Here is a 27,481-nt window from a genome sequence, read left to right on the forward strand (position 1 = left end):
TTGCTGGCTCACACTCTGTGTCTCTCTGTCTCTCAAAAAATAAAACATTAAAAATATTTTTTTAATTTAGTGATTACAATAGAGATAGAAGGACATCAGATATTTTGAATATTTTGCCTCACAGTGGGGTCTTTTTGTAATTTTTTCCTTGTGAATAGACATATTGCGGACTGAATACTAAAGAAAGCAAATGCAGGTTACTACTCAGTTTCTGCATATACTTTATTTTGGCTTGTGAAAGTTCTTTTACAAGTTTTTTGTAAGTTCTTTTACTCTCTCACTGCCCTGCCCCGAGAGTGTGCTCCCTCTCTAAATAAGTAAATAAACAAATGTTAAAAAAAACAAACAAACTGAGTTTCCCTTGGGGCACCTGGTTGGCTCAGTTGTTACACTCTTCATTTCAGCTCAGGTCATGATTTTACACTTTGTGGGCTTGTGTCTTGTACATGGTCTGGATAAGTTCATACTCAGTGAGTCCTTCAAGTTTCTAGACAAGCCTCTACTTCACATCAGCCATGATCAGTATCTTAGAAAATTCTTGCCAAAGTCTTAATCCTCCAGTTTGGGCCGAAGTGCTTTGTCATTCATCCAGGATACATTCCCCAGTGTTTGGACCAATGCTGAATAGGTCATTTATTCTGATGCAGAAAGTGTAGAAAAACCCTAGTAAACTATATGTAGGATATTTATACACAAATGTCATGTGTTTTATTAATGTCTTTCACAGTGTGCACTTCACCAAATTTCAGTCAAATTGACCTAACTCAAGGTTAGGTTGCCACGTGTGTTATGACTTCTTGTAAAAGCCGTGGCAGGAAAAAAAAAAAAAAAAACATGAAGCAGGTTTTCTAGTTCCTCCAGTGAAATGAGCCAACTCCTTCTCCTTTATCACCATTCCACCAGGCAGGGAGCATCTGTGCCCTGGTTGTGCCTCAGCTGCTGTGGCATCAGCAGTAACAGGCGGAGAAGGAAAAAGAAAGGAAAGCCTAAAACAATACCCATGACTAGGCTGGGCCCCAGGCTGTGTAGTTATAAAAAATATCTTTTATGGCTAACCTGTAGAATTTCCTGTAACTCTGGATTTTTATCCTCTTCAGGATCAGAGTTGTTCATATATCTCTAATGGACTGATTTTCCTTATGCTTCTTCCCACTTGCTTAACTACTTTCTCAACCTCATGACTGTCTTGGTGACAAAGCAACCAAAAGTAATGTATGCCTTCCTGCCCCTCTTCAGTTTATGTCGATGGTATACTGATTTTTAGAGGTAAAGGCACACTTTACACATTTAAATGGATATGTGAGCCTACTTATATTTTTTCTTTTCAATTTTTTATTTAAATTCTAGTTAGTTAACATACAGTGCAATATTGGTTTCAGGTGTAGAATTCAGTGATTCAGCACATACTTTTGCTTTAAAACCAATTTGATGTAAAGATGAAGATTTAAAGAAGAATTTAAGGGAAATTTTTCAGTGCCTGTTTGCTTGCTCTGTCTTACCCTGTCTCTTGCAATTCTCTTCCTTTCTTCATTTCTATTTTCCTATATCATGTAACAATTCCTATAAACATTCTTTGACTTTATTGGTAGCCCTTATGCCTGAATAGGTGAAACATAGCTCAGAATAGATATGTTCATTTCTGCTGAAATGTTAATCCATTTCGCAGTGCACTGTGATGAAACAGATAACTTATCATGCCTGGGAGCAGATTAAATAATTGCTTTTGCAATTCGTGTTCCTTCTGCCTGGAATATCTTTCTCTTTCTCACCTCCATCTATTCCTTGTTTAAAAGACCTACCTCAAATGTAATGGCTTCTTTTCCTACTTAGTGACTCCTACAACATGTTTTTCATACCTCTAATAGCTCATTTAAGATTGTTTTATTATTGTTTTTTACATGTCTCTCATTAGACTGTGAGATTTTTGGGAATAGGAACTGTATTTTCTTAGATTTGATATTCAACAAATGAAAAGACTTTACAATCTAATAATGGTGGTATATCAATCACAGGTAACCATAATACAAACTGGAATGCAGTCACTGCCACAAAGAAGGAAGAAATCACTTCTTGCTGTAGGAATTAGAGATACCTAAGTTATCCCAGGCTTTGGGGATGAGGCAACATTTAAAATGTGCCATGAAGGATGAGGGTGAATGTGAAATTAGTGGGATCTAGCGTTTTCTATTTCTTGATGGCTTTATTAGAAATAGTTTAAGTGTGGGGCACCTGGGTGGCTCAGTTGGTTAAGCCAACTTCATGACTTCAGGCCAGGTCATGATCCCACACTTTGTGGGTTTGAGCCCCGTATCAGCCTCCGTGCTGACAGCTCAGAGCCTGGAGCCTGCTTCAGATTCTGTGTCTCCCTCTCTCTGCCCCTCCCCTGCTTGCACTCTGTCTCTCTCTCTCCCAAAAATAAACATTTAAAAAGTCTTAGAAAAAAGAAATAGTTTAAGTGCATGGGAACTACATTATTTGACATATATTCCAAAGCCTTAAACCTAGAGTTAGTTTCCTTGTTTTTGATCTGAAAGCATTCATCGGTTGACTTATACAAAAGAATGTAATGTGTGTGTGTCAGGGGTGGGGTATCAATTTGTTCACTATCTGATATTTAGGACTAGATATTTTTCATCTGTCTGAATGTTACCAACCAGAAGAGGGCATGAAATTTTGATGTATTTCTGTCCTATTGGATTGATTTTCTTTATTCATTTTAGCCACAGATCCCTTTGCTTCTGTTTTTGGAAGTGAATCATTCGAAGATGGATTTGCTGACTTCAGCACATTATCAAAGGTAATCTGCAATGACTAACTGGGAAAGTAAAATACACTGTGTTTCTACCAGTGGAGGAATCCTTCCTTTCAATTATGTAGCCCTCACAGACATTGCAACTTGATTTCAACAAGTTACTGTAAATGTTGATTTCAGATAGAAATGATAGATAAGATATAATTAAAGTAGACATAGTTCTATACATAAAAAGACAGTGGTGATGGTACAGGTAATTATAATTTTCTACTTACAGGTTAGCTTAACAACTCCATTTTAAGAGTCTTGTGCCTTTTTAAAAAAATAAATGTTTATTTATTTATTTATTTTTGAGAGAGAGTGAGACTGGAGGGGCAGAGAGAGAGAGAATTCCAAGCAGGCTCCATGCTGTCAATGCAGAGCCCAAGGTAGGGCTATTTAACTGACTGAGCCATCCAGGTGCCCCAAGTCTTCTGCCTTCTTAAACATACTTCTTCCAGTTGATAGGGTGCCTGAGTGGCTCACTCATTTAAGCGTCCGACTTTGGCTCAGGTTATGATCTCACAGTTCATGAGTTCAAGCCCCACGTTGGTCTCTGTGCTGACAGCTCAGAGAGTGGAGGCTGCTTTGGATTCTGTGTCTCCTTCTCTCTCTGACCATCTCCTGCTTATGCTCTGTCTCTGTCTCACTCAAAAATAAATAAACATTTAAAAAATTAAATATATCTTCCAGTTGAACTACATTTCCCCCCTGTTGACTATGTGGGTCAATACCTGTGAAATCTGGGCATTCGTTCCATCTTCTCTGCATTGGTTACTTCATTTTATGTTCTGAGCTTGTTAGGGTTGGTGTTAAGATATGTAATACACATAGTCCAGCTCTGTGTGCCCACAACTCATTTTCCACTGTAGCTCTAGGATTGATTCAGACCAAAAGAGTAAAGTTAGAGTATATTTAAAATTGTCTATATCATCGGTTCTCAGCTAGGTGTTATTTGCCCCTCCCTCCACCCTCGATTATTTGGCATTGTCTAAAGACATTTTGTATGTCGCAACTGGGGAGGGGGACTATTCGTATCTAGTGGACAGAGATCAGGGGTTAAACATCCTATAGCGCAGTATGTCTCCTTACAACACAGAATTACATACACCTCACATTTTAAGTAGTACTGTAGAAAAACACTGGCCTAAATATGATCTCAACTCATAATGGCTGATTCATTATAGAAAAGTGAATCTTTAATTACTCCTGGTATTAGAAAGATACATTAAGGCTTGTCATTCCATAGGATCAGTTTGCTTTTAAAAATTGACTTTCAAGTTGTCTTTAATGTTTTTTAAGATGCTATTTTCTTTGGCATTAGTATTAAATCTTTCCTGTATTTAAGTGCATTGGGAAGTGTGAATCAGTATTTTTTTTCTTTATCATTTGGATCAGATACTCATTCGAAGAGAAACATATAGTCCCTTTAAAATGGACCTCAGGGGGTGCCTGGGTGGCTCAGTCAGTTAAGCGTCAGGCTTCGGCTCGAGTCATAATCTCACGATTCATGGGTTCAAGCCCCGCGTCGAGCTCTGTGCTGACAGCTAGCTCACAGCCTGGAACCTGCTTCAGAATCTGTGTCTCCCTCTCTCTCTGACCCTCCCTGCTCATGCTGTCTCTCTCTGTCTCTCAAAAATAAATAAAAAACATAAAAACAAAAATTTAAAAAATAAAAATAAAAAATAAAATGGACCTCAAGTTCCCTGAAGCTTGAAAAACTTTTAAAAAAAATGTAATGTTTATTTTTAAGAGAGAGTGAGAGACAGAATGCAAACAGGGGAGAGGCAGAGAGAGGGAAGACACAGAATCTGAAGCAGTCTCCAGGCTCTAAGGTGTCAGCACAGAGCCTGACGCGGGGGCTTGAATTCATGCGCCACGATGTCATGACCTGAACTAAAGTCTGACACTTAACCGACTGAGCCACCCAGATTCCCCAAGCTTGAAAGACTTTTAATCCAGAATTGGCTTGTTTTGGTACGATCTGTTGCTTTTAATAAGTAGTGATGTTATAATTACTACTCACATAGGACAGTTTTTTAAAATTTCCCCCTTTTGGCCCTGAATGCAAAGGTTAACAGGTCAGTGTTCACAGAATTGAAATAAATAAAGCTGCATGATACTGAAAATGATTCTTCTAAATGTTACATCACCAAATATAGTTTGGTTGGTATAATTTATATAACCATGTATAACCTTTCTTTTCAAACAAAGGTGAACAATGAAGATCCTTTCAGTTCAGCCACATCAAGCTCTGTCAGTAATGTGGTCATTAAAAAAAATGTGCTTGAGGAAACATCGGTGAAAAGTGAAGACACACCCCCAGCACTGCCACCAAAGATTGGAACTCCAACCAGACCCTGCCCACCACCACCTGGTATGAGAGTTGGTATCTTTCTTAATCAACTGAGATGCTTTTCCTCTTCCTGAAAAATATTGGTACAGACCTTATAGACTTAGATAAAGGGCTTTAAACAAAACAAGTCAAAAAACATGGCAGAAGCTGTGCTGACCCCCTTACAGAATTACAGACTTGTGCCTAAGAGGCTAGCATGTGTAACATGAACCACTTTTCTGGCAAGGGCTCATTTCTTTTTAAATCATTTTAGAGAGGCAGTAAATGGAAGGGACAGTATCAGTGAAATGGCTTGCTTTTTGGAAGGTCATGGATTACCACTTACCCAACAGTTTCCTTCACTTTGGTGCTTTAAATTAATTTCTGTAGGAGAAGATTAAGTTGAAGTTTCCTTATTTTCCTACCCAATGCAAAGTCTTCCTTAAATCCTTTAATGTGAAAATATATGGCCTTTTGGTATCCAGATTTCAGCAACATAATGATTTAAAAGAATGTATCATTTTTCTTGAAGAAAAATATTATCTAATCTCACTTAATAAGATGTAATTAAAAAATAAAAGTATTTTCTACTTTTAGAAAATAAAGGAATATTTTTGGTCCAGGAATAAATTCTTAATATTCCTAGTTTTTTGTTTTGTATTGTTTTTAACAAAGATAGTTCACAAGAAGTGCCTAAAAAGGCAATCCCTGAGTAGCCGTAGTGCAGCAAGGCTGTTATGTGAGAAGACCTATCTGGTACATGGTTATTTTAATCACATATCACTCCTTGGCAAATTTTAGCCACATAAGTTACAGATTTTTATGCTTGCCTTTCATAATAACCTCCTTCTGATATTTCTTAGGCAGATTATTTTTTTCTTTTTTGACTTAAAAAATTGCATGTACAATTGTTAGTACTCAATTATCTATTGAAAAACTTAGGTAAACAAATTAAATGATTTCTATCTTTTAAGGAAAAGGAGCCTATATTACATATTTCTAAAGGGTAAGATTGTCAGAATATATTAAAAAAACAAATAATCCCATTAAAAAATGGGCAGAAGACATGGACAGACATTTCTCCAAAGAAGACATAGAGATGGCCAACCACATATGACAAGATGCTCAACGTCACTCATTATCAGGGAAATACAAGTCAAAACCACATATCACCTCACACCCATCAGAATAACCAAAATCGAAAACACTAGAAATAAGTGTTGGTGAGGTTGTGGAGAAAAGGAACCTTTGTGTACTATTTGTGGGAATGCAAGCTGGTATGGCCAGTGTGGAAAATAGCATGGACATTATTCAAAAAATTAAAAATAGAAATACCATATGATCCAGTAATTTCACTACTGGGCATTTACCCAAAGCATGTGAAAACACTAATTTGAAGAATATATATGTACCCCTAGTTTGTTACAGCATTACTTACAATAGCCCGGATATGGAAGCAGCCCAGATGTCCATCAACTGGCGAATGGATAAAGAAGATGCAGCAGGGGCTCCTGGGTAGCTCAGTCAGTGAAGTAGCCGACTTCGGCCCAGGTCATGATCTCACAGTTCAAAGACTTGTTAGTTTGAGCCCCACATCAGGCTCTCTGCTGACAGCTCAGAGCCTGGAGCCTGCTTCCGATTCTGTGTCTGCCCCCCGCCCCCCGCTCCTTCCCCTGCTTGTGCACTCTCTCTCTCTCTCTCTCTCTCTCTCTCTCACTAAAATATTAAAAAAAAAAAAGAAGATGCAATATATATATATGTATGTATATATATGTATATATACACACACACACACACGCATACCTACACAGAGGAATATTACTCGGCCATTAAAAAGAATGAAGTCTTTCCATTTGCAACAACATGGATGGATCTAGAGAGTGTAATGCTAAGTGAAATAAAACAGAGAAAGACAAATGCCATACAGTTTCACTCATATGTGGAATTTAAGAAACAAAACAGATGAATGAAGAAAAAAAGAGACAAACCAAGAAACAGACTTTTAACTATAGGGAATAAACAGATCATTACCGGCAGGGAGGTAGGTGGGGACTGGGTAAAGAGTTATAGTGATGAGCACTGAGTAATATATAGAATTATTGAATCACTACATTGTACATGTGAAACTAATAGGATACTGTATGTTAACTATAATGGACTTAACATTAAAAAAGAAAAGAAAAAAAACAAATGAGTCAATTTGCTCATTTAAGTTTTATACCTGAATGATGCCAATAGAGAAGTTATTTTTTAAACCCTAAGTAAACTGATATATTAGTGCTTTAACTAAATCTGAGGATCTTGAGCAAAATGAGTATATATCACTATAGAAGTAGCAAGGAAAAAAGGATTGTTTGTTGGAGAGAGCACTAGACTGGGAGCTTAAAGATCTGGGTGCTAAATGCGGATGTCCCCAGACTAGCTGTGTGATCTTGTGTAATTTTACATGTCTGAGCCTCAGCTGTCCGAGCTGCTAGATGGAGGCAAAAACTCCCATTTTGCTTACCTTCACAGGATTGTTAGAAGGATCCTATGAGATAAGAACATCTTTTGTAAGCTGCTACAGCGATGAAAAGACTTTATGATTGCTATGACCAGCTTAACAAGTTTTAGGAAAAATACATGTATGAAAATATTTAACACCTATATTTATCATTTTCCTTCAACAAGTACTAAGTTAAGACTTTAAAATTAGAGATCTTGTTTGAAAATGGTGATGAGTTGAGCAACAGCACGTTATTGTTTGATCAAAGATTAGTTAATCAGCAACCACAAAAATTTAGGCCCTGGGCTTCAGAACATTCTCTTCATTCTTCAATTTGAAATAGTATAGGTGGCAAAAAGGGGTTCTCCAAGGTAAGTTTTAATCATGTTCTCAGGTGTTATGTATATATATATATATAGATATAGATCCAGAAAAAAGTCAAAAGAATATAGTCATTTTTCACAGGTCATTTGCCTTTACTGTTGCTCTATCAGGCTGAGGTTCTAACTCCAGAGGCCATTTCTGTCTTCATTTTTTTGTCATCTTCTCCTGTTTCATCCTTTCCTCTCTCTCTTCATGGAAACATGCTGCTTTGGGGAAGACAAGGTTTAGTCTCTGGACAGAAATGATTCCTGACCCATTCCCTTCTCCTCTGCTATGTTTTCATTTAGCAACATAGAACTAGAATGAGAGGTGTGTGGAAAAGCTGAGGACCGACTGTTGGTGTGGTCATTAAAGACCATACTAAAAATGTGTTTTAGGCACTCACCTCCCTCCCCCACCCCCAGTTCTTTAATGCTCTCTGTGTTCATGTTCTTCTGTGTTTGTTTGCCATTTTGCTGGTTGAGTTAATTGTAATGATTTTGATCCAGGGAAAAGACCCATCAACAAATTGGATTCTTCTGATCCTTTTAAACTGAATGATCCATTTCAGCCTTTCCCAGACAATGATAGCCCCAAAGAAAAAGATCCTGATATGTTTTGCGATTCATTCACTTCTACTACTACCACCACTGCCACTACCAATAAAGAGGCTGACCCAAGCAATTTTGCTAACTTCAGTGCTGTAAGTACTGTGAAGGGGCTGGTTGGGGGAAAATCTATCCATTTATAGTTTAAAGAGTTTTCAAAGATGACTTTGGAGTCTGCCAAATTTGCATCATTTCAGCTAAATTTACCAACACACAAAAAATGATCTTTATTCATCCCCCAACCAAAATTTCTATTTGATTCTGTTTTGATGGTTCTAACATTGTTCCATTGCACAAATGATTTTAGTATTCTTAGTTCTTGTGATATACTCCAATTGTTTTGCAAAACATTCTCTTAGTCTTCGTAAACAATATAAATGAAATCTTGACAGTTACTATTTTGCAAATTGTTACAGATGATGGGCCATTAGAGAGTCATTTGCTGTCTGCCCACTGGATGAATAATGGCAATAATAAGTTTATGTATTTGTAACTGTGTATGTGTGTTTGTATATAAAGTGTTGATTTCTGGAGACCTGTCAACAACTATTATATGAGGATAAGGCCAAGGAGTCTTTGAATAGGAGAAACTCTGGTTTTTATAAGGTAGTGTTTTTAAAATATAAATGTCAGTTTTATGAAATAAATACAGTTGTCGAGCTAAACAATTTTTAATTATTTGGAAGGCTCTAATCCACAATTAGAAATTCCGTAAGTTCCATATTTACTCTGCATTCTCTGAGACCTGACTAAAATAGGCAGACCATTAAAAACAATGGAAGGATGCTGTGATAACCCATAGACAAGGGCTCTAAGATCACAGAGATGGAGTAACCAACTATGGAGGTATCACTCTGGAGAGATATAAAGCAATGATATATACTCCATCATTATTACATAAAAACAAAGCTTTTTTAATAAAGTTTTTAAACTTTAACTTTTTTAATAAAGTTTTTAAACTTTTTTAAACAAAAGTTTCATTTTCCTGGATGTTTTTTAGGCAGTGACTTTCATTGCCTCTTCTATAATACAGGAATTTTCACCTTAGGCCCTTGAGACGTGTTTGGGAATAGGAGATCTGGGTAACCCTGGCCACTAATGTCCCCCTCAGTGTAGCGTTGGGTCTTTCAAGCAGACACTTTATTCCTGTAGCCACTTCTGGTTGGAAAGGTGGTAGCCAGGAATCTGCGTTCAGACAAAATTAGACTAAGCTTCCCAGCTTGCTTGCTTGCTTTTTTTTCCAGCTTTCGACTATGTACTCCATAGTCACGGAAGTCCAGTTGCTTTTTCTGAATGTGATGGAGCAGAATAGGAATCAATATTTTGAATACTAGAAAATGGAGTGTCAGAATTATACTGACTTAACTTTGTTAGACAGAATTTGAATTGTTTCAAGCAGAGAATCCAGAATTGTTCTCTTTAGGAATTCTGCTTAATACCTTCTGGCTGTGGTATTTAATATCTTACATATGATTTCAGCAAGTCAGAATCTCATTGGAATAAGTCTTGAACAATACTGGAGGCATTTTGCTTATTTTATACTCAGAATTTCAACATAGTATAATATAAAGCACTCATAATAAAAATGTCTGCTTTTTTTCATTATGAAAGATTTGTTAAGTATTGTAAGTTTCAAAGTCTCTCTCACTGGGGAAGAAGCTACCATATTCAAAACACCTGACAGTTTCTTTAATTTCATCCTGTTATAGTATTCCTCTATATGACAGGACTTCAAACCAAGTAAAACTTTTTTATTTAGTATCTGTCAGTGTTGCTATTTTGGGTAGATAAAAATACTTCCCTGCCTAATTTTAAGGTTTAAGGTTTTATTAATGTTAAGTGTATGTTTTTATTTAGACTGAGTCAGAAATTTCTCAGTGCCTGCAAAAATCCTTACAATACATTAAAAAATAATTTGGTCCATATCTTGTTTAGTATACTCAGTAGTCTTATTTTATGTATAGCAAAATCAGCATATTCTTGCTACATAGTTTTTCTGTACCTGAGAGCAAGGGCAAGTTAGGAAATTGTCAGTGGAATTAAGTTGAAATAATTGATCATGTGAGGATGTTCCGTGAGGTTGAAGTAATAAGTGTTTTACGTTCGATTAAAAAGCTAGCCTACCAGTTTGTAAGTGTCCTAAATCACCTTAAGCATGTCTGCTTTTAAAAAGTGTTTTAATATTTTGTTTTACAGACTTTCTATTGAAGTAGACTGCAATAATTTATAAAATTAAACCACATTTAATAACTGGTAAAACTAAACATGTTTTCAGGAAAAAAAAACTTATCAAGTAGCAAATAAGACTATTCCTATAGTCCCTATAGGTGAAACAAGTAGTTAATGTCCTTTGTAACAACTGTTTTCCTTCTTATTTCTTTTACTCGTTACCTTACTTGTTTATCGGTCTTTTAAATGGCAGTATCCTTCTGAAGAAGATATGATTGAATGGGCCAAGAGGGAAAGTGAGAGAGAGGAAGAGCAGAGGCTTGCCCGACTGAATCAGCAAGAGCAGGAAGACTTAGAACTGGCTATCGCACTCAGCAAATCTGAGATATTAGAAGCATGAAGAATCCTCCTATCCTCTGTCAACCACACAGTATTCTTCTTCCTGAATACTGACGCTCTTTACAGTGTGTATGAAAATTACCTATGAGCATGGGAATACAAAAGGTTTGAGATTCCTGTAAATATGACAAAAGTTTGTTTTTGTTTTTTCTCCATTTCAGATTTGTCTATTTTCCCCCCCATAAAAGCAGTAACCCAGTCAGACAACTTAACCTAGGCCCCTATTCTGGTGTGCATTTACTGTGAGCTTCTGCCTGCCTGTGCTTTTACTTGTAAAGCTAGAGCATCCAAGCTTCTGCCTTCTGGAACATAGAGAAGTAGTTTCATCCCTGTGCTGCCCACTGTTCTGTAGTTACTCTGATGATAGCCAGAGGGGTCGTAAAGTCTGCAGTACTCTTCTCTGATTTGAATGGTTGAGGGAGGGGAAGGGAAAGATCATCCTATTTCTTTTATGATAGTGAAAATTGGCTGGTTTAAAGTATGTTTGTATTTCCTCATAATTAAAATACTGTTCAATTTGTTTTTTATAGACAAGGAAAAATATTTTGCATAAATTGACCCCACTATTGAAAAAGGGATGCTTTAGATTGAACCATTATAGCTTCAGACTCCATTTTTTCCTAAATAAAAATGTTAAAGCCTCATGTGTGAAATATATTTTTTAAAAAATTTCTCTGGATTTAAAGAATTTTAGATGAACAGATTACCTCTCCATAATTTTAAGTGCTAGATAGTGGAGAAAAGTGTATCACCTAAAATATACTCATCAGTATAAGGTAAGCAAAACACATGGCAGCCATTCTGCCATTGCTATGGCACTGTCCTCTCTAGTTCATGGTAGGTTTATTTTTGTACTTTGCAGAAGAAGCTTCAGTAGGCTAGAACTGGAAGGTACTTTAAATTTTTGTATATATATGTTTTTGTTTTCTTTAATGAAGGCTCACTTACTTGAAATGTAAAAACTTCCACCGAATACAAATGAGAGAAGTGACATGTATTAAATCATATTATTGTTTTTTGTCCATCTTTGTGGTTTAAAATAGTTAATTCTCTTCATGTTTGTTTGGGTTATTTTAACCTACAAAATTGGCAGGTTAGCAAAAAAATCTATAGTGTTTTTGTTTTGTTTTGTTTTTTTAGTTGGGAGAGAAGAGACCTGCCAGACTGTCAAAGCTCTTCATGTGTTAAAAGCCTGTCTCCTGTAAAACTGACCTAGCGGACAAGCTAATTTGAAATAGACTGTGATGTAGGCTGTAAATTGTAGATTAACCTTAGTTTTCTTTTAATACCAGTTATTGACTTAGAAAATGTAATGAATACCAAGGTAAAGAAAAATGCACCTACAAACTAAAAGTCTCTGTGGCCACCAAATCAAGGTGGTATTGATCTGTGTTAATCAGAGTAACTTATTGCTTAGCCTATGAATAAATTCCAAAATATCCAATTCATTTTATCTTGAAATGGTGCTTTTTTTCTCTCCACACACAATTTAACAGACTGGGCCACTCAGGCACCCCTATCGCCACACATAATTTAAAACAAACTTAGAAAAAGAAAAGAAAATAAAAATAAAACAAACTTAGACCACGTTCTTGCACTGCTAACTTTTTTCTACTTTTATAAATTGAAACATTTCAGTATAGAAGTTATATGTATGAAGCAAGGGCTGACTCAAAATTATAAGGCTTTAATTTTTATAAACTAATCCAGTGATCTAAGGATATACTACAAAAGTTGATTGAAAGGGTAGAGTTGGGAGTTGTGTTAGGTAGTGGTTTTGGGTTTTTTTCCCTTCCCCTTCCAGATCAGGAAAAAGGTAAGTTGACTTGAATATTTGCACTGGGAAAATGAATAGATGTTTGAAATGCTTTTAAAATATTTTTTTAATTAAAAAACCACTCTGGAAAATATTAAATATCTGTAACTTATAAACACCAACCTTCGATGTAATAAATGTACCCTAATCTTACGTGTGTTTAACTGGATTACATAGAGTCTTATCTTTTGTTAAAATGTGTATACTCAGTGGACCAGTATTAGAGTATGTATATATTATAAAATTATATATATATCTCCATGCTCACTTGTAGAGGCTGAATGTCTTAGAGTCACTTGTGATTACGTTTTACGTTGACTCTGGCTGCACAGCCTGTGCTTTAAAAGGACAGATGAGTGTTCCTGAGAGCTGAGTGGCACTACTTACAAAGTTTTAACCATCTTCCACGTACTTGTTCAAATTTATTTGGGCTCTCTATAGACTTTTCTCTAATGTTTCAAACTTCTAAATTGTAGCCTGTAATTATGAGAACAACAAACTTTAATAATAAAGCACACTATCCATATATCCTATTTGAAATGGAGTTTTGCAGTTCTCTGTTACATCCATGCTGTGTCCAAGGAGGGCAGGTATACAATCAGCACTAATTAATATGTGTAAAGTGCTTGGGGCAGGGCCTGGTGTAGAATAAATACTCAATAAATGTTAACTATTATTTTTAGTTATCATGTCCTGTTTTTGTGAAAGAAAGTTAGGAAATGTATAATGCATAGAGACAGTGCCTGAAACATACGTGGCTTTGTATATATTTGTTGAATGAGGATTTGTGACATGGAACCTATAAGAGCACCATGGTATAAAAATTCATGCAGTCCTGGGATTGAATACCTAATCTGCCATTTTGGAGAAAGATGACTTTGAGAAACTTGTTTAGCCTCCCTGAGCTTCATTTTCATTATCGAATGAATATCATAAAACTTAATAGGATTGTTCTGAAGGATTTCATTTTGGCACCTTTTTAATGTTTCTTATTTTAATTAAAATCAGCCATGTTATTATTGGTAGTAACGGTAGCTATTGGTCTCCTTACAAATGGCAGTGTGAGAGCGGAGTATGGAAGGACAGGCATTTAGAAAGTTTCTTTCCCTCTTTGACCAAGGTTTTTGGGCTTTTTGTTTTGTTCTGTTGTTTTTAAGAGAGAGAGAGAGAGAGAGTGAGCACGCACGTTGGAACATGCATGTGGGGGAGAGGGCAGAGGGAGAGGGAAAAAGAACTTTAAGCAGTCTCTGCACCCAGCATGGAGCCTGACGTGGGGCTTGATCTCACAACTCTCATGACCATTAGATCATGACCTGAGCCAAAATCAAGGGTTGGTTGCCCTTTTTTGACCAAGTTTTAGTTGAAAGGTGTGCAGCTGAAACTATAACCATAGGGGAGGCATCATGCTTCCAGAAAAATCTAAAAGAAAAGTATTGCAAGTAATAGTATAGCTATTGGATCAAGCTCTAAAGGTGAAGAGATTTCAACCAGTTGTGTGAAAGTTGGAGAGAAAGTTCTTCCAGAATAATGGAGGCACTAGAGCAGTTCAAGATGACAAGGGTTACCTCTTAAAGATGGTGACATTCTTGGAAAGTATGTAGACTGAAATAAGTCATTATTGAAATGATTTTCATGTGAAGCTGCCATTCCACTGAAGTTCTAGAATCTTCTATCATGTAAAGAATTTCCATTTCTAATAAACTAATTATATCTAAAAAAAAGAAAAAAAGCCATTGGTTATTGAATACATGTTGCATGTGAAGCACTATACTAAGCACTTTTCTCTGTTTTCTTATTTAATTTTACAACAGCCCTGTGTAGTATTGTTATTATCCTCTGTTTTGAAATGGGTAAACTGAAGCTCAAAAAAATTAAAATAAGTAGATTATCCAAGTATTGAACTCTGGTCTCTCTGATTCTAAAACATGATACTCTTTACAGTTTACCATGCTTTGTTTTTGTTTGTGTGAAAAAGTTTCCTTCTAGGAAATACTAAGAACAGGACATGATAAATAATAACAAGTAACATATTAAGCTCCAGGCTGGATCCTTAGTGCTTTACATATATTAGTTCACTTAATCCTCACAGTAACAGTAACTGTGTAATATATACATAATAATGATTATTATTATTGTCTCCATTTCATAGGAGAGATACCTCACTAAGCCATGGTTGAGTTGCTAGTAAGGCAGATTTGGCCACTTTTGAACTCAAGAAGCTGGTTCCAGAGTTTTAACCACTACTTGGTATTTCTCTTAAAGCCAGAGGAGAAATATCATAAAATAATCCATGTAATATCTGCTCTTGATTAATGAAATAGACCTACTACATAGCACATGGCATCTTAAAAACATTTTCCAATTCATTATCATACTTAATCCTTATAAGGATTTAGAATAGTTTCTGACTCATGAAAGCACCTAACCATTGTTACTTATTAAAATATACTTATTTATCACTTATCGGGATAAGTTCATCACATAGGGGAGATGGTCAATGTTGCTTTTATCAACGAAATAAAAATTTTAAGTCACAAAGGTAGCAACAATGAAAAATATCAGTACTTGCAAAGCTCTGAAAAATGCATTAAAAGGTAGGCAAAGCGTGGTTTTTGCAGAGTTTGCTGCACAGATGAAGGGACAAGGCAGTCTGGGCAGAGGCGATGGCTATATATAAAACACAAAGGGAGGGTGCCTGTGTGGCTTAGTCCAGCTCTTGATTTCAGCTCAGGTCATGATCCCAGGGTTGTGAGATGGAGCCTGGCGTCAGGCTCTGCGCTGAGTGTGGAACCTGCTTAACATTCTCTCCCTTTCTCACTCTGCCTTGCTCCCCTGCTTACATGCACATGCTCTTTACCTGTGTGCTCTCTCGCGCTCTCTCACTCTCCAAAACGAAAGAAAGAAAAAGACAAAGGGTAGCACATGGTATAGTGTGCTAGCAAGCAGCAGGTACTAAAAGAATTCACTGTAACTAGAGTTTAGGTCTATGGGTAAGGAGTGGAGTATTGTGTGTGTGTGTGAAAGAAAGATCTAGCTTATTGGTGGTGATTTGGAGGATTGCTTCAGGGGAAAATCTGGCAAGGCAGGAAGAGCAGGTGAAGGTTGCTGGTATCATTCAGGTGAGATGGGAAGGAGTAAAATGTGGCTATGGCTGAGGCCTAAGAGATGGAGACCAATTTAGGAGAATTAGCAGGCCCTCAAGACTGATTAGAGGTAGATGTTGAGTGGAAAGGAGTGGTTCACAAACTTTAGCAAGTGTCAGGGTCACCTGGAGGGCTTATTAAAGTACAGATTGCAACCCCATCCCTAGTTTTTCTGATTTCAGTAGGCCTAAAGTTGGACCCAAGAATTTGAATTTCTAACAAGTTCCCAGATGATGCTAAAGTTGCTGACCCAGGGAACCTAACTCTGAGAACCACTGGAGTAGAGGCTAACTTCTAACTTTTTTATTAAAAATACTAATTTAGTTTGGCATGCTATTTCACCTTGTCATTCTATACTTGACCTGTGGATTCTGCTTCATAATGTAAAGCACTTCCATTCTTTTGTGTGGATAGAGTTTTTTAAAAATAATAATTGGAAGCTAACTACTGGCACTTACTGTGTGCCAGTACTACTTGAAGCACTTTATATATAGAGTCATTTTATTCTCCATAAAAATTCTTTAAGTTAGGTACTGTTCTTTCCATTTTTTTTAAACATTTATTTATTTTTGAGAGACAGATCATGAGCAGGGGAGAAGCAGAGAGAGAGGGACACACAGAATCGGAAGCAGGCTCCAGGTTCTGAGCTAGCTGTCAGCACAGAGTCCAACACGGGGCTTGAACCCACAACTGTGAGATCATAACCTGAGCTGAAGTTGGACGCTCAACCACCTGAGCCACCCAGGTCCCTCTGTTATTTCCAGTTTAAAAATGAGGAACTAAAAAGTGCCCAACCTAGGACTCAAACCCAGGCAGTCTAGCTCTAGAATCTATCCTCAATCATTCTACTGTGCTGAAAAAATTTTAAGACACCTCTGATGCCTAATCTATAGTGTACCTATTAGTGGCAGAAATCCTATATGTCTGAATGCTGGAAATGTACAGTGAGAAAATCAGTCATTCCATTTGCCTTTGGCTAAGGTGTATTGTGTTCTACGTGCTGTGCTGGGCTAGGGACAGAGAAGACTCTTACGAGGGCCTTGCCATCGGTGGTGATACAGACGAGGGATAAGCATCTACTCTCAATTAATTCACAACATTGCACACTGAGGATTGTAATAGGAATGCTGGGACACTCAGAGGAAGGAAAGAATAGTTCTAACCCAGACGACTGGGGAAGGCTTCTCAGAGGAGGTGCCCCCAGGACACAGTATTCTGTTTCTAGCATTAGTAAAAACAGATGGTGACTAGAAATTTTTAAAAAGTATAGTTCTCACAGGGCCATACTGTTTGATGTGAGGGCTCTACTGACTGGGCAATGCTGACAGACAGTCTCCAGGAGGCCTCTTAAGCAGCATTTATTAATTAGTGAATTCAGCCTGGCCAAAGATCTGCCCTTCAAGTTTCGAAACTTGATATTTATTAGTAAAACAGAGCTCCCATTAAGCAAGTTCACAGGGACTAATGTAAGAGACCACAATGTCATTTTCCAGCAAAAGTTGCCACAGGGCTTATAACATCCACAACTGGTTGAACAAGACTCCCCTCTTGCCGGTGGTGCCTACATGCCTCCTGCCCCTGAAGCTCCTCTCTCTCTGCAGCCAGGGCCACCCGGGCCATCAGATGAACACGTTTTTTTAGATTAATATGTTTAATCAGGTTACAGTCTGGTTTGGCTGGTTGGGTAACTATAGCTAGTCTCTCTTGGAGTTGACTTTGCATATCTCTGCTTTCATCCACTGTATGTGGACTGTACAGCTTTACTCCTGAGGCCAAATTCCCCCAATTTGAGTTCTTAGTGAAGCACCTCAGCCCCCGGGGCTTTGATTCCACGTTTTCATTGGTCATATTATTTATGGTGTGTATATATGCCAGGCCTTCTCCCTTCCAAACCATCAGCATGCCCTAACCATCCTGCCCTTCAAGTATCTCTCAAATCTATCTCTCTGCCCACAGTGCCACCGCCTCAGTTCAAGTCTGCATCGTCTCTCTTCCAGACTTTGCCAAAGCCTCCTAATCTCCTTGCCGCCAATCTGTTTTTCTCTTTTATGTTTCCAAACCACCTTCCATGCTATAGATTCCTCTAGAATCAAAATTGAAAATCTGCCCCCCCCCCACTTCTACAATAAAGCATGACACTGATTCCCGTCACACTCAGGTTAAAATCCTAACCCCTTAGGAAGCTTTTCCTTCATAATCTTAATTTCTGATTGGTATTTAATCAGTAATGGCTTGAATGTGTAAGCTGGGTTTCCCCCACCCCCTTAAATCTTGAGAAAATGCCGCTTGAAGGAGGTAAAGGTATCTGCAATCTGATTATGGAGTAATAGGATCCTTTTGAAATGTGCTTAATTTTGTACTCTCCAACTTGATGTCTTGCAAGCAACAGGTAATAACATTAGTTGGGTTATGAAATCAGTTTAGTGAATCAAGAAGCATGGGAAAAAATGTAAAATATGTATAGTACCAATAATCATTTTAAATAATTACCAATTCATATCCAATCTAATTTTATCTATATTCCTTTCCACTTGAGAGGCTTTTTTCCTCTTATTATTTTGAAGGAAATCTTATACTTCATTTGTAAATTTTCAGGATATTAAAGATCATCATTTAAAAACTGAAATAGCATTTGTTACTGAATATGTACTGGGTCACAAGATAAAATGGTTTGAATGCCACTGATTTTTTCAACATCTCTCTTCAAATACGAAAGGTAGGTAGGTAATAATGTTATGTATTCAGGTTAATAATATAGATTATCTCATGGAGGGTAAGGTGTGTCTTTGCAGAAAGACCCCACCTATTTTTCTTCCCCACCCCAATAAGTAGACTCTGTTCAGCTGCCCAAGATCTAAGAGCTTAGTTTCAGCCTCTCCTGTTTCCTTTAGAGTCCCAACTTGAGAGGTCTGAGTTATTTTGTGGAAAGGAAAAGGAATAAGGAAAAGTACCTGATACTTATTGAGGAGCTTCTCTGAGTCTGGCACTAAGGCTCTTAACATGTATTACCCTCCTTAATCCTCACAACACTTTTAACAGAAAGAAAACTGAGGTTATAGAGAGAAATAATGCAGCAAAGACCACCCTCCCCGCCCACCCAGTCCAACCTAGTAGAGACCAAGCCAGGTTCCAGCCCAGGTGCCTCGGTTGAGACCTGCTTTTTCACTACGAGGCTGCCTTTTGTATGCCTGGCCTTAATGGCAGCCCTTTGGACCTAAGTGGCAACGAAGATCAAACACAGTAAACCTGGGCCCTAAATAGGAACTGATGTTCTCAAAACAAACAAACAAACAAACAAAACCCCAAAAACAAAAAAACCCTGATTCACCACAGATTTCGGAGAAGGTTCCTGGCCTTGTAGAAAGAATCCAGATCTCAGAGTCTTATGAACATGAGCCTAAGTTCTGGTCTTATCATTTTCTATGTGACTGTGGGTACACTTCTTAACCTCTCAGATAACAGTTTCTATGAGGATTAAAGGTGATGGATATAAAGTTTTTATTCCTTTGACATGGCAGGCATTCACTAAGAGTTGTCATGTCTGTGTTTAAGAAGACAGAAAAGGTAATGATATACTTTAGAAAAATGTGTAACCATGGTTAAAGGGAATAATCTTCAGTTATCTTAAGAGTTTATTGACATGGAACACTTCATTCCTCTGATTCTGAATAAAACTATCACATAGGAAGAGGTGCACACAGCACACACTGTGTGTTCTGCACTATTCTGTCTTGTTTGCATTAACTCATTCAGTCCTCACAATAACTCTTGAGCGAAGTGCTTTTCTTATCCCCATTTTACACAGTCGCCATTTTGGATGAGAAAACTGAAGCAGGGAGAGAGGTTAAGTAACTTTCCTGAAGTGACATGCAGCTGACAAGTGGTGAAGCCAAGATTCTAACTCAGGCAGTCTGGCTCCAGAACAAGGGAAAGAATAAAACCTGCTCTACCTTGGGGTTGTTATGAGATTTGAAATGAGATAAGTTTGGGGAAAGTGATTCATAAATGCTGTGTGCATTCTAAGAGCCTGCATGGCAGGCAGACTGGGGCTGGGGTTAAGATAAGACTCGAGGGTGACTGCTTGGGTTAAGTCCTCACTCTGGCTCTTGATTAGCCTTTGTGATCTGGAGCAGATTACTTAATCCTCTGCCTCATTTTCTCACCTATAAAAACTGGGATTATAAAAGGAAATGCTTGATAGGATTCTTGTGAGGATAAAATGAGCTGGTGCATCTGAAAAGTTTAGAATAATGCCTAACATAGTTCTAGACAACTGATGGTGATGATGATGAAGATGATAATGATGGTGGTGAAGGTGAAGAGGAAGAATATTAAACAAGCCTTGAAGTTTGAGAATGGTGGGATTGAATCCCAGCTCCTTGACTTGATCTCAGGAACATTTCTTAACTTCAGACTCAAATATTCCCTGGGTTAGAGATAGTGTCTGTAAAGGCCGTCAGCATAGTGCCTGCCACAGGGTAGAAACTTTATAAATATTAGTTCCTTCTTCATTTACTCTGCTCTACTACCTACTAGTGTAGCAGTGGTGCCAGGGTCCATGGAAGACACAGCTGTGAGACATTCTCTGTATTTTCAGAAAGAAATATAAAGAGTGAAACTGGTCATTGATAATACAAGGATTAAAAATATATATATAGTGCTAAATGCTGTGAAAGAGCCAGACACAAATGTAACTTCCAAAAAGGAGAGGGTCCTCCACTGAGGAGATACAGGTGGACCTCCTGGAGGAAGCAGTATTGGCTATGGGCTCAGAGGCTGGGTCGGACTTTAATTCCAAATGGAATTTAACTGGGCTCTGGGCCTATAAGAGGCCAGGCTTCTGAGGCCTTGTTATATTCATGCCTGTGAGCCCAGAAGGAAGTTGGCCATCTCTAATTCCCAATGCTGCTATGCTGGACAAGGCTCTGTGGGCTGAGGGATTTGGGCCTCTAGGTAGATGTAACTGGAACTTCAAAATCCGGAAGCTGTAGCTTTGTGGTCAGATAGGCAACATTCTCTGGTCCTTATTTATCTGCCAAGACAGTGACATGAATTCTCAGAGAAAGGAGGAAAGGTCATCCTTTCTCTTCTGTCTACCAAGAAAGATTGAGGGAAGCTAACCTGATAATCCTTGAGGCGTCTGCTCTCTGTCCAGGTCTCCCCCTCCATGCCCAGCCCACACACAGCCACAGGCAGGGTTGGGGGTGGAGCAGCAGCAGAGGGAGCAGACAGATCTGGGTGTACGACCAAGCTCCACAGCTTCGTTTCAGGGAAGTCTGTTTTCCCCTCTGAGCCCCAGTTTCATCAACTGTAAAATGGGAATAAGTATTTAATCAGATGAAATTAAATGAGAACATGTGTAAAACACCTGGCTTGGGCCTTGGCACATTAGAGAAGGGCTCAGACTTGTCAGAATCAGTCACCATTTAGTAGATACAGGATTTGTGTTGCACAGGTGCCTACAATACAGACCCAGGCCAAAGGGAGACAGAAATGGTCCCTTAGCCACCCTGCCCCCACCCCGTTTTCAACCCCCATCCTCTCACAGCAAAGTCTCCAGGGACTCCTGAATCCATCCTTCAGGCCAGACTTGTAGTCATCCTCCTCAAGACGCTCCCTGCTCCTACTCCTTAGCTGAGACTCCGGTGGAACCCTGCTGGTCTGCACTGTCAGGGGCTCACCTTGCTCCAGAGCAGACTCTTCTACTGGTTAAAGGGAAAATTTTACAGGCCCCTCACTGGCTCAGTAGCTAGAGCCTGCCACTCTTGATCTCAGAGTGGTGAGTTCAAACCCCACTTTGGGTTTAGAACTTACTTTAAAAAATAAAATGAAATTTTTAAATGCTCACAACCAAAGGCAAAATACCCGGTTTCAAAGAAGTTTGTACTGCAGACAGGCTGTGGCTCATTCTCTGTCCCACACCTGGGAATCAGAAGTCCTGTCCCAGTGCCTTGCTTGCCAGCAGCCTGCACTCCCAGGCCAGGCAGCTCCTACCTACCTCCCTGGCCCCTTACATGCTACTGCTACAGTTCTACCCCCACCCCCACCCTCTTCGTGTGCAGCCCTAGCAATGCAGGGTTCTGTATTTAAGCAGAAGGGAAAGGAGTTGGTGACATCATCGCCCCTCAGTTCAGAGGACTAGCTTTAGATAGGGGTTGAGGAAGCCTGGGATATATACGTCCTGGTGCTGCCACTGGCCCTCCATGTGGTCCTGGGCCTCAGATTCTCCTTTGGACTAACGATGGGTCTCAGGACGAAAGTGTTCTTGCCCTGGGACCCCAGGTCAGGTCCGCTCAGGGAACACCCACCTCCTTGCGAGGCTGGGAGGCGCCGGGCCGCGGCGGGGAGGAGCCGCCGGGCCGGCCCCGCCCTCCCGGTCCAGGTGCTGCCACTGGAGCTGCCGTGACCGCCCACGCCGCCACGAGGGGCCGCCCGCGCCGCGGTCGGAATCCAGCCCGCGTCCATGGCCTTTCTGACCGCTTGGAAGGGGGTGGCTTCCAGGAAGAGCGACCGCAGGTACTGGGCAGGGGCGGGGACTCGGCGGGAGGCGCGCCTGGGACGGAGGGGCGGCGGGCGGCAGCCGACGGAAGGGACAGCTGTGGGGGTACAGCTGGAGGCCGCAACGCGCTGGCTACTGGGCGTCGGGTAACGGCTAAGAGGGCCCCGGAGGGGCCTCACACACACCCACGTGCCTGCTGCTCGCGTGTCGTGGCCGCCAGCGGGGCTGGGGATGAGCCTGGGCACCAGTGATGCGGCTCCCTCACCCGGGCCGCACCCGGGCCCCGCTTCCGGTGCCGTGGTCTGCGCGCCACCTGTGAGGGTACTCAGGTGGGCTGGCCCTCGGGCTGGCTGGGAACCAGGTTTGGGCAGTCGAGTCTCCCCTCAGCAGTACGGCTGTGCACCTGGTCCTTCAGAGAGCTCAAGAGCGGAGCCTTGGGCACGCTGTGTGCCCCGACAGGTGAGGGCAGGCACACCATCTGCCCTCCACCCTGAGTTGTCCACATCTGGGGGCAGCAGTGTGGGGGGAAATCTTGGGTGCCAGAGCTGGTCCATGGTGGAATTAGGTGCCCCACAGCTTCTCCAAGGTCAACGCCTCGAGGATGTGTCATTGTCTCCTGTGTGTCACATCCACCTCCCCAGCTGTCCCCACCTCCTGGATGAGTTGGTGTCTCCAGATGTGTTCCCTTAGGAAAGAGGAGAGGGGACAGTCCTGATTTCTCTTCTGAGCTTTGACACTCCCCCCGCCCCCCAATTTCTTCCCTTTACATACTTAAAGTTTACCCTCCTACTCCCTGGAGAAGAGTAATCCAGCTGCCCTCCTAGTTGAGCCCTCAGACTCCGGAAGCCCAAATCACACTTCACATCTTCACCCCTAAACCTGTTCCTCTTCCTGTGTCCCCATCTGAATGACGTTCATCCACCCAGTTGCTAAATCCTGGAACCTGGGAGTCATCCCTTTCACCTCCCTCCCTCATCTGCACCCCAGTCTCCCAAGTCCTGCTCATTTTCTCTGGTGTTTCTCAAAGGTATTCATTCCCCCTTTGGACTATGGCAACAGCCCCTAACTTTCCCGGTTTCTCCAGTCTTCTTTCCATGCACCCTTCAGACTGGTCTTTTCTAAAACACAGCCAGACCATGTCATTTTTCTAAACTTCCATGGCTCTCTATCACCTAGAGGTTAAAGTTCAAGGCTCTTGAGAGAGGTGGTGACCTGCCTAGGCTCGTTTCCCATAACTCCCCAATGCTCACTCTGCTCCAGCAGCACTGACTGCACTGTTCCAGGCTGCTCCGGGTTGCCTCTGCTTGGAATACCATCCTCCGCTCCTGATATTCACCCCCTGAAGACTCAACTTTAGGTGACCTCTTTTAGAGAGCCCTTCTGACCCCACCTTTGAGTCAGACTCAGGGGCTCTCAGCTTCTTCCTTTTCATAATTTTCGTTCGGTCTTTTAACAAACAACTTTGAGCATGTACCGCACTCTGGGCATTGTACTAGGTACTGTGGATATGGCATTACTACAGAGACACAACTCCCCACTCTCAGGAGACCATGTTCTAGTGGAAAAGACAGACTAAACAACTAAGCAAATAAACAGTGTTGTATAAAGCTTAAAAATAGGGCCATGTGATGGACAATAAAATATATCATTCCCGGAGCATTCCCAGCAGTGATGGCAGCTCATATCAAAGCGTGAATTGTGTCCGAGGAGAAGAAAAGGGTCCTTGAGGATCAGTATCTGATGGGATCCAGGAGGCAGGCTGCCACAGAATAGGTCAAGGAGTTTGGATTTCATTGTGTGTTGGGAAGCCACTAGAGGGCATCATGGAGAGGATTTATATATTTAAAGATGACCCTGCTCCATGCTGACAGTGCAGAACCTGCTTGGGACTCCCCCCGCCCCCCTCCCCGCCTCCGCCTCCTCTCTCTCTCTCTCAAAATAAATAAATAAACTTAAAAAAAAAAAGGTAACCCTGTTACCCTAGGGAAAAAGGATTTTCTGAGGGACAGACCATTTCAACGCTGAGTGAGGGTCACCTGTTCCTGTCTCCCCACTACACATGGAAAGAGGACAGGGGCTTGGAGTATGCTTCGGTTTTGATGAGGATATGGGGGAATAATTTCCGAGGAGGGTGAGATCTCCTGGTTGGGGCAGGGAGGAATGGCTATGTCCAGATGAATTTCTTGCCCAAAGCTTGCCCTGCCTGTGAGAACTTGGTTCTGCTCTGTCCTGTAGGCACCAGGAACCTTCTGAGTTTCAAATGTGTGCATGTTGCTGATGTCACAGTGTGGAGGGAGGTAGGGAGTCCAGAGGGGAGACTGGCATGATGATCCAGGATGGATGTGGGTGGGGTGTGGATTAGGAGAATGTGGGGTGGTTAGGGGGAAGAAGCTAAGGAGAAAGAACTGCTAAGTGGTGAATAGACAGGTTGGGAGGTAAGACTCAGAATCACTAATGATGGGAGGGAGAAGGGAGACTGGCCAAGTAGAGACCTCTGCCTCCCTCCTTGGGCCTGGGTGAGGGAGTATATGGGAAGGCCTGAACACATGTGCCTTTACACTTCAGGTGGAATTTGCTAGACAGAAATACCCAGAGAATACTCCCAGTCATCCCCACAAAGTCTCATACCTGAGGCACAAACCCAGGTTTCCATTTTCCCAGCTGTGACTTCCCTACCCTCACCCCTCACCCACCATGCTGTCTGGTCTCCCACAGCCTGGCCAAAGGGTGAAGAGCTTGAAGGGTGCCCAGCCTCTAGGCTGCCACTTACTTACTAGCTCTGTGGCCTTGATTCAATTACTTGGTCTATGCCTACTTAAGTTTACTCATCTATAAAATAATAGCTACGCACTGAGTGGTGGGAAGACCAACTAAAGTTCCATTGGTAAAGGACCTGACAGACTGGGGTATAGTAGGTGTTTGGTAAATGTGTATTCACTTTCTTCTTAGCCATGGTATGAGGTAATTGGGATATTCCAATTGAACAGAAGGGATTCTGAAAGGTTAGGAGCCAATGGTAGGATTCCAGGCACCAGGATTGAGTAGCTAGGAAGTGTTAGGAAAGAGAAATGATGCCAATACATCATTACAGTGGGGACCACCACCCACTGGCACAAGCAGGGCCCCTTCTTAGCCTAACCAGTAACCCGCCACACTCATGCCTGCGCCTGTAGGGGGCAGCCCCACGAGCCAAGGGGAAAGTGTAGCAGGCAGATTGCTTTTGACCGAGTGATTAAGTAGCAGGGATGCTGTGGGAGGGAGGGGCCTCTCTGAGAATGATAGGGCCCAGCCCAAGAGGCTAGAGCCTCCTGGGGCTGCTGTCAACAGAATGCCTGCTGTCAGTTTGAGCCTGGAGCTCCAGGAGCTCTCAGATGCCTCCAGGCAGGCAGTTTCGAATTTGGTGCCTGGAATCTTGGAGTGGTTTTGGGGTCCCTCTCCCTTAGGACATGATTTGGACTCGAGACCAGTGCTGAGCATTCACCTCTATGATTCTCAGATTCTGCGAGTTAACACATTGTGAACTGTGAGACTCAGGATTTAAAACTCCAGGCAGGGTTCTACCGTATTGAAATTTCTGGTCCCAGAGTTCTGACCTGCCTTCTGTTGTCAAGGGCAGCCGAAAGGAGTATGAGAGGGTATGAGCCCTCAAACCCTCAATCTCTGGTGAGGATACCATGGGAAACCTCCAAGTAACCTCTGACTGTTTTTATCAAGGATTCTGACTTGGGACATTTTTGGTCCTGTCTTGAGATCACTCGAAAATATGTAGGTTGCAGTGTTCACTCTGCCAGTGTGCCAATTCCTGATTTATCTTCAGATCTGTGATTTGAGTTGCTTGTCCTTCCCCTGAAAATTTCTACTTCTCGATTCAGTTTCTCTCTGCGGTCAGCTCCATTTTCTCATAATCCTCACCTACTTCTCCTTCTCCATTCTGTGCAAGGCATGGCTGCCAGCAGCTTCCAAGCTCAACTTCTGGGACAGTAAGACAAAGCAGTGAAAGGCACCCTGGAGCCACACAGGCTGATTTTGGATCCTGACTCTGGGACTTTCTGGCAGTGTGACTTGGGACAGGTTATTTAACTTCTCTGTATTTCATCTTCCTCATCTGTACAAAGAGGGTAATGTTAGGACTTGCCTCACAGGTGGTTGTGAGGATTGCATGAATTAATTTATGTAAAGCACTGAGAACAGTGCCTAACACATAGGCAGTGTAAGTAACCAAGGAGTGTTACTGATATTGTCACTAGTACCCCAGGCTAGAAGGGGCTTCTCCATCAGTCTAGTTTGAAAAAGCTCAGAGAAATATTCTATTTGGCCCTTCCTTCAACCAATCACTGTCCCCTGAGAGATAGAGTCAAATAAGAGGCACCTACCATTCAGCCAATGGGGCTGCAAAGGAGGGAAGGAGAAGCAGTTCCCTAAAAACAAGTGTTATAGGGGGCTCAGTGTTGTAAGGTAAATGTGGCCAGTGAGCGGGCCTTTAAAATCAAGTCATAGCTTCATGAAGTAACTAAAATATGATTTTCCTAGAGCACCCCTGCCCAGCCCTCTGAGAGTCTTCCAGCTGTTGTTGACAGCCTAAGAGCTGGGAACTAGTCCCTCGTAGCACCCTCTGGGGGCCTGTGCCACCCACCACTTTCCTGCAGTTGTGACTTTGCCAACCCCAGCCCCATTCTCAGCCTGACTACCACCACCACACTGGTCCAGAAGGGGTGGGAGGTCTTACAGGGCAATGGTCCCTGAGGCTTTTCACTGGATCACCCATCCCAAGGGTGGGGCACACCTTCCTGATTCCTCTCCAGCTTGATCTAAAACCAGGCCGTAACTTTTTTTTTTTTAATTAAAAAAATATATGTAATTTATGTAAAGCACT

The 27,481-nt window shown here is 41.0% G+C and overlaps 2 protein-coding genes across 4 annotated transcripts in view; one reads left to right on the forward strand and one right to left on the reverse strand.

Annotated features, from left to right (window-relative positions):
* The window catches only part of EPS15 (epidermal growth factor receptor pathway substrate 15), a 134,244-nt gene extending 120,745 nt beyond the window's left edge, over positions 1–13,499 (forward strand). Inside the window, exons 22-25 of one of the 3 annotated variants that reach the window (XM_029949217.1) lie at positions 2,721–2,797; positions 5,006–5,168; positions 8,484–8,677; positions 11,005–13,499. In XM_029949217.1, the coding sequence (XP_029805077.1) occupies positions 2,721–2,797; positions 5,006–5,168; positions 8,484–8,677; positions 11,005–11,151 (581 nt within the window). In that variant the 3' untranslated portion in view covers positions 11,152–13,499. Of the gene's footprint in view, positions 1–2,720; positions 2,798–5,005; positions 5,169–8,483; positions 8,678–11,004 lie in introns of those variants that run through there. The other 2 variants (XM_029949220.1, XM_029949218.1) reach the window with 2 other exon arrangements.
* LOC115297682 lies at positions 7,973–23,218 on the reverse strand. Its single transcript, XM_029945828.1, has 5 exons — positions 23,012–23,218; positions 22,418–22,958; positions 21,231–21,417; positions 14,532–14,677; positions 7,973–8,198 (listed from the first exon to the last, which is right to left on the reverse strand). Exons 1-4 carry the CDS (start codon positions 23,216–23,218, stop codon positions 14,668–14,670), a joined length of 945 nt encoding a protein of 314 aa, XP_029801688.1. The 3' UTR covers positions 7,973–8,198; positions 14,532–14,667.
* Positions 23,219–27,481: the final 4,263 nt, after the last annotated feature.

The sequence above is a fragment of the Suricata suricatta genome, chromosome 8 (assembly GCF_006229205.1).
Source record: "Suricata suricatta isolate VVHF042 chromosome 8, meerkat_22Aug2017_6uvM2_HiC, whole genome shotgun sequence".
Lineage (NCBI taxonomy): Eukaryota > Metazoa > Chordata > Mammalia > Carnivora > Herpestidae > Suricata > Suricata suricatta.

Bases quoted from the DNA above. Each gene is read 5' to 3' on its own strand.
- LOC115297682 (XM_029945828.1), bottom strand. From the start codon at position 23,218: ATGACACATCCTCGAGGCGTTGACCTTGGAGAAGCTGTGGGGCACCTA. The intron at 22,959-23,011 runs GTGCACAGCCGT...CCTGGTTCCCAG, and splicing joins TGAGCTCTCTGAAGGACCAG to CCAGCCCGAGGGCCAGCCCA. The intron at 21,418-22,417 runs GTGGGTGTTCCC...CCCATTTTACAG, and splicing joins CCTCCCAGCCTCGCAAGGAG to TTGATGAAACTGGGGCTCAG.